The sequence below is a fragment of the Echinops telfairi genome, unplaced genomic scaffold (assembly GCF_000313985.2).
Source record: "Echinops telfairi isolate 266 unplaced genomic scaffold, ASM31398v2 ScPeMD7_7457;HRSCAF=8495, whole genome shotgun sequence".
Classification (NCBI taxonomy): Eukaryota; Metazoa; Chordata; class Mammalia; order Afrosoricida; family Tenrecidae; genus Echinops; species Echinops telfairi.
Window position 1 is genome coordinate 39,099,962 of NW_022111357.1, and position 13,876 is coordinate 39,113,837.

The following is a 13,876-nucleotide window of genomic DNA, read 5'->3' on the forward strand; positions in this document are numbered from 1 at the left end:
CAGAATATATGTGTGTGAGAGAGAAGGTACCAGAACGTGTGAGAGAGAGAGAGAGCAGGTGCCAGAAAGTGTGTGTGGGTATGTGAGAGAGAGAGAGGAAGTGCCAGTGTGTGTGTGAGTGAAGGCAGCTATCAGATTGCGTGTGTGAGAGCAGGTACCACAATGTCTGTTTGAGAGAGCGAGTATCAACTGCGAGTGGGTATGCAAGCAGGAATCTGAGGTGTGAGAGCCGCTATCAGAATGTGTGTGAGTGTGAGAGCAGCGGTCAGAATCCATGAGTGTGTGTGAGACAGCAGATTCCAGAATGTGTGTGAGAGAGAGCAGAGTCCAGAATGGGAGTGTGAGTGTGTGAGAGAGCAGGTTTGGGGACGAGTGTGTGGGAGAGCAGATACCAGAATGTGTGGGACTGTATGTATGAGCACATGTGGGAGAGATCTGTGGGATCTGTGTGGATCTGTGTGAATGTGGGGGGGGGGGCAGCAAGAAGGCATATATATACTTGGAGGTGTCAGACACTGTGACCCGGAACAGTCTTGGGTTGTGCTGTGTGTGTGTGTATACATGCGTGTCCATGTGGGATGGCTGCAGAAAACAGGGTCTTCTGCTCATCCTCCTGAACCAGGACTAGGGACACCGCCACCCCTTTTCTCATGATACAGACAGGCCTGCCTGGGCCTGTTTCCCTACCAGTCTGGTGAGGGCTTTGAACCAGATGCTCCCCCACTCCCCTTCTCCAGCCAGCTCCCACTTGACCTGAGGCTCCATCGGGGCAGCAAGTACAGAGCCAGCTGGTCTTAGTGCCTGAGAGGCTTGGCTGGCACAGGTCATCTGGGAGGGCTGAGCCCAGGGAGCCGGCATGTTCTCAGATTATGACCGGGAGAACCATGACCATTTCCCCTCCTTCTGGGCTCCAGGGCCAACTCCAGCACCAGGTTGAGATGCTCAGCCCTTGTGCTCACGCTTCTCAGCATGGGACCCATTGGTCCCTGGCCCCAGCCTTGTAGCAGGATAAGATGAAGCGATTTCTTTGCTCTGTGATAGAGACCGGTGCCAGGGCTTAGGTTTAGCTGCTCTGGAGAGGGGATGGAGTGGGTGTGGTGTGAGCTGGCTTCAGCCCTAATGTCCTAGCTCAGCTCGTATTTATTGAGCATCTACTATGTGCCAGGTACACTGTTCTGCTTCAGAGGTGTCAGTCTCATAGGGGGTCAGGCATGTGCACAGCTTACAAGGTACCAGGCAGACCTGGCCCAGAGGCTGTGAGGCAGGTCCCGTGAGGAAGATCTGGGAAGACACTTTGAAGGAGGTGTCCTGTGGTTCTTGAAGGATGTGTAGGAGTTAGGCTGGTGGAGGACAGGGTCCAGGGAGAGAGATGGAGGTGGGAGATGTGCGCAGTCTGTTTTCTGGAGAGCAGGGGAGGGTGGGCTAGGCTGGCTGTGGCAGGAGTTTCCCCACTGGGAGGCGAGGTGAGATGACCATGAGAAGCCTGATGCTTCCAGAACCTTGGCTCTGCTGTGTTCTGACCCACACGACTCTGCCCGGGCAGCGGAGCACCTGGGAGGAACCCCTCGGGCCTGGGCCTGGGCTCACAGCCCCGTCATCTCCGTCCTGCAGAGCGAGGAGGATGAGCGGGAGGAGTCCGACTTGGACAGTGCCAGCATCCACAGCTCCTCCGTGCGTTCTGAGTGCTCCGCAGCCCTGGTGAAGAAGAGCAAGAGGAGGCGCAAGAAAAAGAGGAGTAGGGCTTCCTGCTCAGGGGTGGCTGGGGCCTTCCTGGGGGCTGTCCTTGACGCGTGGGGGGAGGGGGAGCTCCTCAAGGCCCCTCTCTCCTGACCTCAGCTAGGCTGCTTGCCCCTGCTTCCTGGCCTGCACTGGTCTGTGTGTCAGTCACAGCGAGGTTAGACTAGGAGCCCAGGTTAGACCACAGTGTGCCCAGCTCTGGCGGCATAGTGACTGGTTGGTCTGCAGGACAGATGGCGATCCATGTCTGTATAGCCTTTGGGGGGCAGTTCTACTCTGTCTGTCTGTCTGCCTGTCTGTAGGGCTGCTACAGACAGAAGTGGGTTGGGGTTTTGGTGCATATGGTGTGCCCACCTCAGGCCATTCATTGAGCCAGCCTTACCCACCTACCCCTCACCTCTGACCCCATTTCCCTGCCCATCTTCCTCCATGCCCGTTATCCCTCCTACCATTCATGCACCACACCCATCCCACCATCCTGCCCCCCAGTATATGTGAGGCACCACTTTGTGCTGGTCCAGCCTGGTCAATGGGGTCGGGTGGGCACCTCGTGACCGCGTGCCTGCCCGCCCCCCACTCCAGTTGACGATGGTGACGGCTACGAGACCGACCACCAGGACTACTGCGAGGTGTGTCAGCAAGGTGGGGAGATCATCCTGTGTGACACGTGCCCGCGGGCCTACCACCTCGTCTGCCTGGACCCGGAGCTCGAGAAGGCCCCCGAGGGCAAGTGGAGCTGCCCGCACTGCGTAAGCCGAGCCGAGGGCCCAGGCTGGGGCGGGGCGCGTCTGGGTCGGCGGCCAAGGGGCCTCCATCTGGGCCCCTCCCTCCAGGAGAAGGAGGGGATCCAGTGGGAACCGAAAGAGGAGGACGACGAGGAGGAGGAGGCCGGCTGCGAGGAGGAGGAGGACGACCACATGGAGTTCTGCCGCGTGTGCAAGGACGGTGGCGAGCTGCTGTGCTGCGACGCCTGCCCCTCCTCCTACCACCTGCACTGCCTCAACCCGCCGCTGCCCGAGATCCCAAACGGTGAATGGCTCTGCCCGCGCTGTACTGTGAGTGTTACGCCCGCCTCGCCCCGCCCCGCGCCGAACGCCCCGCCCACCGACCCACCCGCCCGAGGCCACGCCCACCACACTGCCCCTGCCCCGCCCCCTGCCTCGCCCAGGTCTGAGCCCCAGATCCGATCCGACAACGCAAAGCAACCTGAACCAAACCTAAGCCAATGCTTCCGGGTCCGATCCTATTCATCGGGTTTCTGAGGCTATAAATCTTTCCAGGAGCAGATAAAATCTCCTGGCCACCAGCTGGTTCTGACTCTTAGTAGTGACCCTATAGGACAGGGTAGAACTGGCACTGAAGTAGTTTCTCCTGCGCAGGGGTTGGTGGTTGTGAACTGCTGACCCTGCAGCTAGCAGCCCCACTGTGAAGCCCACTGCTCCACCAGATCCCTGTAGGAGCTGATAGTCTCAGCTTTCTCCGGAATAGCGGCTTTGGGGTTGGAACCATCCACCCAGCAGTAGTGACACTTGCCCAGTACTACCACCAGGCTCCTTCGCCCCAGACCTGGGTGCTCCCATAGGCCCAGGAGGAGGCCTGCTGTAGTTGAGAGGGACCATTCCGTCTGACCGCCGCCCCCCTCGCAGTGGTTATGTTGGAGGCTATTGCCGCTGCCCTGTGCCAATCCATCTTGTCAGCGGCCCTCCTCTTTTCTGCTGCCCGTTACACAAGCATGCTGTCTCTCTGGAAAAGACATGGTGCCCATTTCTCTCCTGAAGCTCAAGCATCAGGGAGCCATCTAGCAGGGTAGCTCCTTCCACTCGGGCTGCTTTACTTGGGGCCAAGAGCCTCACTCCCATTGTATGCCTTCAGGGCATTGAATGCCCAGGACCAGGGGGAGGAGCCCAGTGGCTAACTACATGCGTGACTACGAACCAGATGCCAGCGGTTTGAACCCACCAATGACTCCACAGGAGAAGAGACATGGCAGTCCATGCCTGCCAGGATTACAGCCTGGGAAACCCCTCAAGGTTCCATCCTCTAGCCTGTAGGGTTGCTAAGAGTCGGAATTGAGTCCATGGCCCACAAGGACAGGATCAACAATGTCAGACCATGTTATCCCCGTTTTCAGACGGCAAAATCCAGGTTCGGGGAGGTTTTGTGACTTGCCTGAGGCCATACACAACTGCAGAAGTGCCGGCTCAGACCCAGGTCTCCAGAGTCAGCCCCATGGGGTCCTATGTCTGCCAGGATGCCCGGCCCAGTGATGGGGAGAGGGCAGGAGACCCCTGGGCCAGAGCCTCCATTTCTGTCCCCTATCCATTGTTGGGCATTTGAAGACCCTGTGCTCTGGCTTGTCCCCCAGTCCCATCCCCAGTGTTGGGTCCCACTCTCCTGAGTCTCACACTGTGCTGGCCCTCGGCTACCCCATTCGTGTGTGTCCTGGCTGCGTATGTGTGGGCATGGGTGTCCGTGTCTGTGTCCAGGAGGCCTGTGACGTCCCTGCAATTGGTAAGAGCCCAGGACTTGGGAGTGGGAGGCTAGGTTCTGTTGGTATTGGGGGGAAAGATGTGGCATGGGTGGGGGCGCACTGCTGAGGTTCCCTACAGAACCAGTGGGGGACTTTGGGAGACCATCCTCTCCAGCCTCTCCTCCCTTCCTCCCCACTTTGGCCTTCGCTGTCCCTGAAGGTGACAAGGGTTGGGTGTGGGCCTTTGTGGCATCTCATCTCCAGGATGGCTTCATGTGTGGAGTGGGTGAAGGAAGGGGCGGGCCCATTTTACAGATGTGTGAACAGACTCAGGAGACAGTAGGTGGCATAGCTGGCACCCCTCCCTGAGTCATGCTGTCCCCCTAAACCTGTAATCCCTGGTACAGTCTGGGACAGAACTGCCTCCTCTGTGGCCAGGGCTGCCTGGAGGGAAAGTCCCTGCCTCAGAAACGAGGTAGTGAGTAAAGTGGCACTGTGCGGGTGCCCACTGCTGTAGGAATTTTCCCACCCTTGCCAGCCAGCAGCTTTCTGGAATGGCAGCCCCCAAGCAGGGCCCTGGAAATGTGGTTATGGGCTGGCATCCACCTGACCTCACTGGCCCAGCCCAGATGTACCTGGGGCCAAGGTGGCAGCGGTCTGGTGTCTCACTGGCCAGGTTTCAGTGAGCTTGGAATTCTGTGATGGGGACAGGGGGAGACCCCCAGTGGATAGGGGAGTCTGGAGTCTTGTGTCCTGCACCCTACTCTATGGCCTCCTTACTAGGCAGGCTCACTCAGAGGTGCACAGGCAGCCTCTTCACGCCGCCCCCAGTCCCCTTCCCCCAGGCTCACTAGGTGCTGGTGGATGGAGGCCCACTGGGACTCCCAGAGCCTGACTGCCCACCTACTGTGTGCACAGCTGTGCTGGGCTCCTGAGGACAGGCTAGGTGTCACGGAGTCCTTCGGTGCTGCTTCTGACCCAGGGAGCCATGCAGCCTGCTGGAGGGACCCCGTGATGGCTGGGAGCCTCAGAGGGCCCTGTACCCAAGCCCTGAACGTGCCCCCCACTCTGTCCACAGTGTCCCCCTCTGAAGGGCAAAGTGCAGCGGATCCTACACTGGAGGTGGACAGAGCCCCCGGCCCCCTTCATGGTGGGGCTGCCAGGGCCTGATGTGGAGCCCGGGGCACCTCCGCCCAAGGCCCTGGAGGGCATCCCTGAGAGAGAGTTCTTTGTCAAGTGGGCAGGGCTCTCCTACTGGCACTGCTCCTGGGTGAAGGAGCTGCAGGTGCGGAATTGGGCCGTTGCTGAGGTCCACTGTGGGGACGTTGCTGGGGTGGGGTGGGGGCAGGCGGAGTGGGGGGGCCGACCTGCCGGGGAGGGGCTGCGACTGGGGCCTCAGGGTTGGGCTGTGGGTGGGTGGCAGGTGGCCGTGCTTCCCGGTGACCTCAGCCTGCCCGTGGACAGCTGGAGCTCTACCACACGGTGATGTACCGCAACTACCAAAGAAAGAACGACATGGACGAGCCGCCGCCCTTCGACTACGGCTCAGGCGACGAGGACAGCAAGAGCGAGAAGAGGAAGAGCAAGGACCCGCTGCACGCCAAGATGGAGGAGCGCTTCTACCGCTACGGCATCAAGCCCGAGTGGATGATGATCCACCGCGTGCTGAACCACAGGTGCGTGCGGAGCGCCGGCCCGGCCGGTTGCTCAGGGGCCCTCCCTGTGGGGCTGCTGACGCAGAGCCCCAGAGGGCTCTGGGGGAGCTGGAGGGAGAGGCCAACGTGCCTACTTTCCCCTCGCCCCCACCCACCCACCCCTCCTGAGATTCTCGCTCGCCTCCGTGCCGGCAGCCTCCCCCCAGAGCGGATGCTGAGAACCTGGGCCAGACCCTCCGGTTCGAACCCGCCTCCGGTTTCTGAGGGTGTGGTGAGAGGCCCTCCTCGGGCTGAGTTCAGAATTGTCACAGCGTCTGTCACCTTCCTATTAAGGAAGGAGGGTGGTAACACGCAAACGAGCCATCCCGGCTCATTTGACCCTCTCCTTGCTCCCAGCCTTCTCTGAGAACGAGCCCTGAAAAGCCGAGTCCTAGGAGGCCAAGGGACCCGATCTAAGTGACCCAGAACTTGAACCTTTTATTGAATGTGTTGGATTTCCCTGACTCATATTGCTCAAAGACTGGGGCCCCACCATCTATTGAAAGATCCTTGGTTGCCATGGTGACCGGCCATTGATCTTTCCTTAATGGCTTCAGAGTTGGTGCTGCCATTGAGTGCATTTGCCTGTCTGCCAGCCCCCCCCACCCCGCCCTTCCAGAAGCCCTGGTGACAGTGGATAAAGTGCTTGCCTGCTAACCTGAAGATCAGCGGTTCAAACCTACTAGCCTCCCACTAGAGAATGCTAAAGCAGTCTGCTCCCTAAGAAAGTGATGCCCTCAGGAACCCATGGGGCAGGTCTGTGGGGGCTCTGTGAACTGGAACCTGACCAATGGCCGTGGTTTGGCCTAGGTGGCTCCCCACCAGCCCTGGGCCCTGTGGCCTAGCTGCCCCGTCCATTTCCAATTGGCATCAAGTCAATTCTGACTCCTCGGGACCCCAGTGACAGGGTCGAACTGCTCCGTAGCATCTTCATGCTGGGGCTGTCACTGGGGCTTTCTGCTCCTGCCAAGAGTGACAGTCTCAGAAACCACAGGGCCAGTTCTCAGTTCTACCCTGTCCTATAGGGTCATTGTGAGTTAGCATCGACTCGATAGCAGTGAGTGTGTATGTGTGTGTGATCTTCATCGAGTGGTGAGGGGAGTTGACTCCTAGCCTTTTGGTTAGCAGCCAAGCACTTAACCACTGAGCCACCAGGCCCTCCCAGAGGCCAGAACTGAGCCCAACTGGAAGGTCCCCGAGGAGGCGTCCCCTGTAGGAATTGTTCCCTCATGTCCTTCCCAGCTCACATTCAGGATGGGGCCTACTCTCATCTTTAGGGTTTTTCTGGTTGGAAGACAGAGACCCCCCCTGGTGTGGGGAGAACTTTCCAGTGTAGAAACAAAATCCAGGGCTCTGGTGGCCAGCCTCATGGCCTGGGGGATTCGTTGCTGAGGCCAAGGGCCTGGGGGCTGGACTTTGTCCCTCTGTTCACGATGTCTCCCAGGGGTCCCTCTCTGCTCTCCCTTTTACCACGCAGCCTCCTCCTGGGTCTCACAAGCTGTGAGGCCTCTCTGCCTCTGAGCTCTGCTTCCAAAAATGTGGTCACTATACTGAACCCCTTCTTGGCTAGGTGCCCTGGGTAGCAGGTGATGTGAGCGTGAGAGGTACCTGCTGCAGTGAGGGGCGTTGGGACCCCCACTGTGGCCTCTGCCCCCATGGCCTATCCCTCTCCCACCCATTTGCTCTGTTGTAGCTTTGACAAGAAGGGGGACGTCCACTACCTGATCAAGTGGAAAGATCTGCCCTACGACCAGTGCACCTGGGAGATTGATGACATCGATATCCCCTACTATGACAACCTGAAGCAGGCCTACTGGGGCCACAGGTGGGCGTGGGGACCAAAGTTGGGGGCTTGGGACCTTGCCCTGGTCCCTTCCTGAGGGTGCTCACCTCCCTGCTGCTCCTGCCAGGGAGCTGATGCTGGGAGAAGATGCCAGGCTGCCCAAGCGGCTGATCAAGAAGGGCAAGAAGCTGAAGGATGACAAACAGGAGAAGCCCCCAGAGACCCCTATTGTGGATGTGAGCCGGGGACCGGGAGGGGCAGACATGGAGTCACCATTGGAGGTGACAATCAGTGGGCTCAAAGTCAGACCGGTCTGAAACCAGGGAGAGGACCAGGTCCCCAGGGAAAGGCGTGGTAGGGACCAACTGGGAGTCAGGGGAGGGCTTCCTGGAGGAAGAGGCATTCCAGCCAAGACCTGGTGGGTGACTAAATTAGCAGGCATGAGAGAAGTGGGAGGAGCATCCCTGGTAGAAGGAATTAGCTGTGGGTGGCACACTCTGGTGGGCAGGATTCGGGCGTGTGTTTAAGAGCGGGGGCATGCCTGAATCCATGCCCTGCCCCTCCTGCAGCCCACGGTCAAGTTCGACAAGCAGCCGTGGTACATCGACTCCACAGGCGGCACGCTGCACCCCTACCAGCTGGAGGGTCTCAACTGGCTGCGGTTCTCATGGGCCCAGGGCACCGATACCATCCTGGCCGACGAGATGGGGCTGGGCAAGACGGTGCAGACTATCGTCTTCCTCTACTCCCTCTACAAGGAGGTGCGTCCGGCGGGCTGGCAGCGGGGTGGGCCCTGGTGTGCAAGGCAGCCGCACCCACCAGTCTTTCTCCCCAGGGCCACTCCAAAGGGCCCTACCTGGTCAGCGCCCCCCTGTCCACCATAATCAACTGGGAGCGTGAGTTCGAGATGTGGGCACCTGACTTCTATGTGGTCACTTACACTGGGGACAAGGAGAGCCGCTCGGTGATCCGAGAGAACGAGTTTTCCTTTGAGGACAACGCTATCCGGAGTGGGAAGAAGGTATTCCGCATGAAGGTGAGAGCCCACTCTGCTGTGTCTGAGGGCCCTGAGCCGGGAAGTGTGTCTCTGTGTGTGGTGGTTACGTCTTGACGGTCTCTGGGCGGGGCTTCCTGGTGGAGTTGGGGCTGTGTGGAGTTTCCAGGGCTCCGGGAGCAAGGAGCCACAAACAGAGAGCTTGAAACCCCGACGCTTCCTGCTCTCATACATCTGGAAGCTAAAGGCCAGGCAAGGCTTCTGTGGATCCTTCCTGGTCTCCTGAAGTCTCTGCTGGCGGCCGAGCCACTGTCTGCGTGGCTCAGTCTCGGCCCCCCATCTTTTCCTGGCCTCCTCCCCTTCTCTTCAGCTGAAGACACCAGTCATACTGGCTTTAGGCGCCCCCCTGCGAAGTGTGCCAATCCAGGGTGACTTTAACTTACTCACACCCGCAAAGACCCCACTTCTAAGCTGAGCGCTCATTCTCAGGCCACAGGTGGAGATGGATTTTGGAGGATGCTCCAGCCCAGGGCTGTGTGACCTTGGGCCAGTTACCCAGCCTCTCTCTGTGCCCCAGAGTCTTGTCTGCAATTGTGGCTCATAACAGACCCACTGCACAGAGGTGTGGGGAGAGGTGAGGTGTGGGTACCCATGTCAACAGGGGTCCTTGATAAAAGCCAGATGCTGCTTCAGTGGTTCTGGGGTGGGTCCCCAGAGTCCGTGTTTCTGGCTAAGTTCCTTTGGTCAGAGTAGCCAAGACAAGAGGTGCTCAGCACTGGGCCTGGTGCGCAGTGGGCCCTCCACAGCCATGTGCTGGGGCCGAGGGTCACCTCCTGGTGTTTCCAGACTCTCCCATCATGGCTTTTGTCCTCATCTCGAAACAGTCCACAGCTCCCAGGAGGGGCTCAGTAACTGCTGAGTGAGTGGATTGGTGATCTGAGGGAATCCAGTCACCAGTAATTATCCATGCATTTAAAATAATTTTTTAAATGAAAAGATCACTTTATTGGGGGCTTTTACAGCTCATCCGTGCACCTTGACTGCATGTTTGATCCATTCCAGAGTGGTAGAATTCTTCAATGTCTTCATCACTTAGCTGTAGTGGTTGGCTTGTGAATTTGAATAATACTTGTACTAAATAGACTTCCCTGTAGGCATATAGATATCATCCTGTAGCATCGCATCTTAAGACAGACCTTGGGATGCTCTCACTGGTAATGAGGGAGAGGCCATTCCTTCGAATCTGTCGGTCCTCGCACAGTATGGTGGCATTTGTAGGATGGCCTGATACAAATGGCCAACACGTGCTCGTTAACCCATCAGTGTCTCCAAGATCACTCTTTCTGTTTCCCATTTCATTTTGACCACCCTCAATTTTTCTTTGTTTTTTATAAAAAAAATTTTATTGGGGGCTGTTACAGCTCTTATAACAATTCATACATCAACTGTACCAAGCGTATTTGCACATCTGTTGCCATCATCATTTTCTAAACATTTACTTTTGATTTGAACCCTTAGTATCAGCTCTTTTTTTACTCTCTCCTCCCGACCACCCTCAATGTTCATAGATTCAGACTCTGGATACTCCACGTCCCGATTATTCATGGATGTTCGCAGCTGTTTCTTCTCATTCAGAGTCTGGACCCACCTGCAAATGAAGGCCCTAAAAAAAAAGCCTTGCTCTGTTCCCTTCGTTAAGGCCTACCTTCCGGTGGGGTTCTCCGCCCACAGGGGCTCATCTTCTGACATCAGACAATCCCCTGAAATTCTTCATAACATTGTCAGTGACTAATCCCGCTGATGCGGATGGCCTATCCCTTCTTCCTTGTCTGTTCTCAATCCGGAAGCTCTCTGTAAACCTGTTCACCATGGGTGAATTACTGGTTTGAATTACTGGTATCATAGCAGCATGCAAGCTACCGCAGGATGGGAGACACAGATAGACAGACAACTGAGTGGTGAACCTACAAGAGCCTTGTTGTTGGTGTTGTTGTTGTGTGCCTTCTGCACAACAGAACAAACCACCGGCCAGTCCTGCGACACCCTCCCCATTGTTCTGATGTTTGAGTCCATTGCGGTGGCCACTGTGAGAGTCCAACGTGTTGAGGGCCATCCTCTTTGTCGCTGCCCCTCCACTTTACCAAGCAGGATGTCCTTCTCCAGGGACTGACGTCTCCTGACCTGTCCAAAGTGTAGGAGACTAAGTCTTGCCATCCTTGCCTCTAAGGCACATCCTGGCTGTACTTCTTCCAAGATTGACTTGCTTGTTGTTCTGGCAGTCCATGGCACCTGCAATCTTCACCAACACCGACATTCAGATGTTTCTATTCTTCTTTGGTCTTCCTTCTTCAATACCCAACGTTCACATGCAGATGAGGCAAACAAAAATACATTGGCTTGGGACAGGAACACCTGAGTCCTCCAAGAAACATCCTTGCTTTCCAACACTTGAAAGAGGTCTTGTGCAGCAGACTCACCCATTATTTGATCTCTTGACTGCTGCTGCCATGAGCACTGATTGTGGATCCCAGCAAGGTGAAATCCTTGACCGCTTCAATCTTTTCTCCGTTTATTATGATGCTACCTCCTGGCCCAGTTGTGAGGATTTTGGTTTTCTTTACATTAAGTTGGAATCTGTATTGAAAGCGGCAATCTTTGATCATCAGCAAGTGCCTCTGGTCGCCCTCACTCTCCGCAAGCATGGTGTGTCATCGGATAACACAGGTTCTCAAGAAGCCTTCCTCCAATCCTGATGCCTTTAATAACACAGGATGATATTTTGGGATGACACAAAGTGACTCTTGGTATAGATGGGGAGACAGAGGTTGTTAACCTGGGGAAGTGAAGGTTCATTAACTTGAACAAATTAATGTGCAAAATTCACATCCTGCTGGGCTGAGACTAGCTGTGAAGTCCCCCTCTGCCACCTTCAGGCGCCATCACTGGGTACGCGGGTCATTGGGAACCAGGCTTGGCTAGGTCGAGCCTGGTTACATAATTTGCAGGCTCCTCAGTCAGGGTGCGATGTAACAATGATGAGAAATACAACTTTCCTCTAGTTCCTAAATATTTCCTCCCCGCTCCCACTACCATGACTCGAATTCAATCTTGCAAGTCTGGCTAGACCAGAGGAGGTACACTGGTACAGATAGGAACTGAAAATACAGGGAATCCAGGACGGATGAGCCCTATAGGACCAGTGGTGTGAGTGGCAAAACAGGGAGTGTAAAGGGAGAATGGGTAGGAAAGAGGGAACCGATTACATGGAACTGTGTGTGACCTCCTCCCTGGGGGACAGACAACCGAAAAGTGGGTGAAGGGAGACGTCAGACAGGGCAAGATATGACAAAATACCCATTATAAACTATCAAGGGCTCATGAGGGAGGGGGGAGCGGGGAGGGAGGGGAAAAATGATGACCTAATGTCGGGGGTTTAAGTGGAGAGAAAATGTTTTGAGAATGATGTACAAATGCGCTTTACACAATTGATGTGTGTATGGATTGCGATAACAGTTGTATGAGCCCCTAATAAAATGTTAAAAAAAAATTTTTTTTGCAGGCTCCAAAGGGAAGGAGCCCCAGATGAGATGGGTGATATGCCTCTCTCTCTGGACCTGTCATGGTGGTTTTTATTCGCTAGTTAGGAAGCTCCTTTGGGCATGAGGACACTGGAGGACCGAGTGCAGACCATCACTCATGGGTACCTGGGCCCTGTCTGTGACTCGTCACACAGGGTACGACTATGACACCCTCAGTTTAGGAGTGCTGGGTAGGGGCCAGGAGCAGGGGGCGGAGAATGTAAGTACTGCACGCAGGCCCCCCGCCCCCACCTGGTGTGTTCCACAGCTCCTATTGCCGTTGGTGAGTTGATCCCCGAATCAGAGCAGAACTGTCCCGTCGGCTGGCCCTGGAAAGCAGGTCTCTAGGCTCTCCTGCTGGGAAGCTCCAGCCACTCAGACCACACAGAGACCTTGCTGAGCCCACAGCCGGGACCGTCAGCGGTCACAGCAATTGGACTCATTCTCGATTCTCACCACACTTAACCCAGAGGTTCTGGGTTCTGGGCCTCACTCGACTCCCCTCCCCCAGCTCAAGCCAATGTTTCCTGGGCTTGTCAGACCTCTGGGGGTGGGGAGTCCTCGGAGCCTTTGTGGGGGCTCTCACCTATGTCTCCTCCTTGCTTCTTTGGATCCTGTGGCCAGGATGCGTCCGTGGTCAGCCTCCCTTTCCCACCCCCTCTTTTCTCTCTTTCCAGAAAGAAGTGCAGATCAAGTTCCACGTGCTGCTCACCTCCTACGAGCTCATCACCATCGATCAGGCCATCCTGGGCTCCGTGGAGTGGGCCTGCCTGGTGGTGGACGAGGCCCACCGGCTCAAGAACAACCAGTCCAAGGTAGACAGCCGCCGTGACCCGGGGGCCTCCTGGGGGCGGGCTCTCCTGAGCTCTGACCGGGCCCTCTGTTCCTCCCATAGTTCTTCAGGGTCTTGAACAGCTACAAGATCGACTACAAGCTGCTGCTGACGGGGACGCCCCTTCAGAACAACCTGGAAGAGCTCTTTCATCTGCTCAACTTCCTGACCCCGGAGAGGTTCAAGTGAGCCGCGAGCCGGCCCAGCCGTTTGGGGACGAGTGCCCATGTTGGGCCCTGGCTCCAGTGTCTGTTCCGGGAGCCCAGGCTTCTCCTTAGTCAAATGGGGGTGGTCGCAGGGTTCACTGCAAATGACCGGTCCAGGGTTGACTGCTGTTGATTACATGGGGGGTTTTCTGTGGGCGGATCTGCCCTCCAGGCTTCCTGTCCTGTCCCCTCACCCTGGGCGCGGCCACAGCCCTGTTTCTCATTGGTCACCCTCCACGAGGACCTCAGGGACTCCCTTGGGTGACCACGTGGGGGAAGCAGAAGGAAGGGTGGAGATGAGAAGAGGGGGTCCTGAGGGCTCCTTCCTCGTCTGGCTCAAGGCCTGGGTGGCACCAGCCTCCTGGGCTTCACGGGACCCCATCTACCGCCTCAGGATGGGGATACAAGGCAAAGAGTGATGCTTCTGGAACCAGGAGGTATAGACTTGGCTGTGTAAATGTGGGCATGGGTCATCCTCAGTTTTCTTATCTGTGAAATGGGTCCTAGAGAGCTCGTGCATGCCCAGCATGGCTCGGGGCACCGGCAGGCCTGTGTGGCTGAGAGCCAAGGCGTGCTGGTCAC

General features: G+C 56.8%; 1 protein-coding gene across 1 annotated transcript in view; it reads left to right on the forward strand.

Annotated features, from left to right (window-relative positions):
• CHD5 (chromodomain helicase DNA binding protein 5) overlaps positions 1-13,876 on the forward strand; it is a 63,592-nt gene that overhangs the window by 27,581 nt on the left and 22,135 nt on the right. Inside the window, exons 8-19 of the mRNA XM_030888036.2 lie at positions 1,544-1,735; positions 2,320-2,486; positions 2,571-2,792; positions 5,286-5,492; positions 5,672-5,883; positions 7,595-7,726; positions 7,812-7,920; positions 8,254-8,445; positions 8,520-8,720; positions 12,934-13,071; positions 13,152-13,273; positions 13,802-13,871. Of these exons, the coding sequence (XP_030743896.1) occupies positions 1,544-1,735; positions 2,320-2,486; positions 2,571-2,792; positions 5,286-5,492; positions 5,672-5,883; positions 7,595-7,726; positions 7,812-7,920; positions 8,254-8,445; positions 8,520-8,720; positions 12,934-13,071; positions 13,152-13,273; positions 13,802-13,871 (1,964 nt within the window). The remainder of the gene's footprint in view (positions 1-1,543; positions 1,736-2,319; positions 2,487-2,570; positions 2,793-5,285; positions 5,493-5,671; positions 5,884-7,594; positions 7,727-7,811; positions 7,921-8,253; positions 8,446-8,519; positions 8,721-12,933; positions 13,072-13,151; positions 13,274-13,801; positions 13,872-13,876) is intronic.